The sequence below is a fragment of the Vombatus ursinus genome, unplaced genomic scaffold (genome assembly GCF_900497805.2).
Source record: "Vombatus ursinus unplaced genomic scaffold, bare-nosed wombat genome assembly UNPS02006779.1, whole genome shotgun sequence".
NCBI classification, from domain to species: Eukaryota; Metazoa; Chordata; class Mammalia; order Diprotodontia; family Vombatidae; genus Vombatus; species Vombatus ursinus.
This window is the reverse complement of record NW_020946557.1, coordinates 19,858,440-19,860,121: the sequence shown is the minus strand read 5'-3', so window position 1 is coordinate 19,860,121 and position 1,682 is coordinate 19,858,440. Positions and strand designations below refer to the sequence as shown.

General features: G+C 38.6%; 1 protein-coding gene across 3 annotated transcripts in view; it reads left to right on the top strand.

The window, feature by feature from the left end:
• Positions 1 to 588: 588 nt before the first annotated feature.
• The window catches only part of THEMIS (thymocyte selection associated), a 216,115-nt gene continuing 215,021 nt past the window's right edge, over positions 589 to 1,682 (top strand). For all 3 annotated transcript variants that reach the window (XM_027848527.1, XM_027848526.1, XM_027848528.1), the window contains exon 1: positions 589 to 822. In XM_027848527.1, coding sequence (XP_027704328.1) covers positions 732 to 822 — 91 coding nt within the window. In that variant the 5' untranslated portion in view covers positions 589 to 731. The remainder of the gene's footprint in view (positions 823 to 1,682) is intronic.

The following is a 1,682-nucleotide window of genomic DNA, read 5'->3' as shown; positions in this document are numbered from 1 at the left end:
GTTATTGTCAAACAGGGTGATATGAGATAGGAAATTCACAGATGATTTGGTGAGAAAGAAATGAGATAAATAATTGAGAAATCTCTTAAAGTGTATCCCAGTCCTTCATGTCTAGAGAGAGCCTTTGTGAAAATGGTTACAATAATAAAACTGAGCATCAGAACAGAATTTAGAGATCATTGAGCATAGCGTCTTCAACATACAGACAAGGAAACTAAGTTCCTTATTTACTTATACAATCAGTTGACATAGTGAGACACATACAATTGCAGTCACGTGGGGACTGGTAAGTAAGTGCTCATATAGAAAGTCCGTGTGAAATGGGTCTCATAATAACACAATTTTGCATCTTAGTTTAGTTTCAGAGATCATTTTCTCCTTCTGTTCAGGTAGTCCTTTCACCTGCAGCTTTGACCACAAACAGTTCTGTCTAGGCTGCAAAAAGACACCTGGGGAAGCAGGAGGCAATGAGAACCATACTTGGCATTCTCATTCTGTGGCAGGTGTTTAGACTCTCTCACCCCGCCCCCATCCTGTGTTACTTTGGTGTTGGAAGGAAATGAAGACCACAATGAGGACAATGAAGAAGTATTAGCACCTTCCTTATAGATTCCCCACCCCCATAGTTCAGTGTGTGTAGGGAGATGGCCCAGATTCTAACTGCCATGAAGTGACTCTCAGCGGCCCCAGCCTTGTGTGGCACCAGGTGTCTGCATACTTCTGGCTCAGCAATGACATCCACTCTTCAGGAATTCATCCACTCTCTGAATCCCAGAACCCTCCCAAGAGTCCTTCAGATCCAATCAGGCATCTATTTCCAAGGTAAGCTGCAGTTTCCTTCTAATAAAAATAGTGTCAAGGAGAGAAGACACATAACAGTCATTCTTGTATTTTGCACACAAGGAAATAGAAAGGAAGAATTAAGAAGGCCATGCAATATTCTTTTAAAGTAACAGTTCCAACAATTTTGGAAGAGAAGATATCATTATCTGGTCCTTTGAGCAGGTACATAGTAATTTGTGGGGAGTCCACCTTGGTCATGGTGGAATGGAAGTAAATAGAATTCTTCTTCTTTTTTTTTTAATAAGAGGTCTAGCCATCAGTCAATAAGCATTAATAAGTGTCTACTATATGCCAGCTAAGTAAGAGGGATACAAAGAAATAAAAAAGACAGTCCCTGCCTTCCAGGAGCGCATTAATCTAGTGGATTGCGATTAGGTGATTGGAGGCAATTAGGAGTTCTGTTTTCCTGGCATCCGCTGAAATGTACTTTCACTTTTATTTTGCAGTGCCAAACCTTTCTACTTGGAATAATGACAAATCTTTGATTTGAAGGTGCATTCAAGCAAATGTTGTGCTAAAGTTTATTTAACTTTATTTCAGGGTCTCAGTCTATGGAATCACGACAAAAAATCTGACATTCAGAATTTAGATTTAAACAATGAAAAAGTATAATTATAAATTCTGTTGTAGGTTCTTAGAAATACAAGAGAGATTATTTAGAGGCTTAAAGGATGCTTTAAAAGATTGATTCCTTTCATGTTGTCTGGAAAATATGAGTAATATATGTAGCCTTTTGTAAAAAATCTTGGGCTGTCACCCGTGACTTGCTAGCAGAGTTGTACACACACACACACACACACACACACATATATATGTATATGTATATACATACACACACA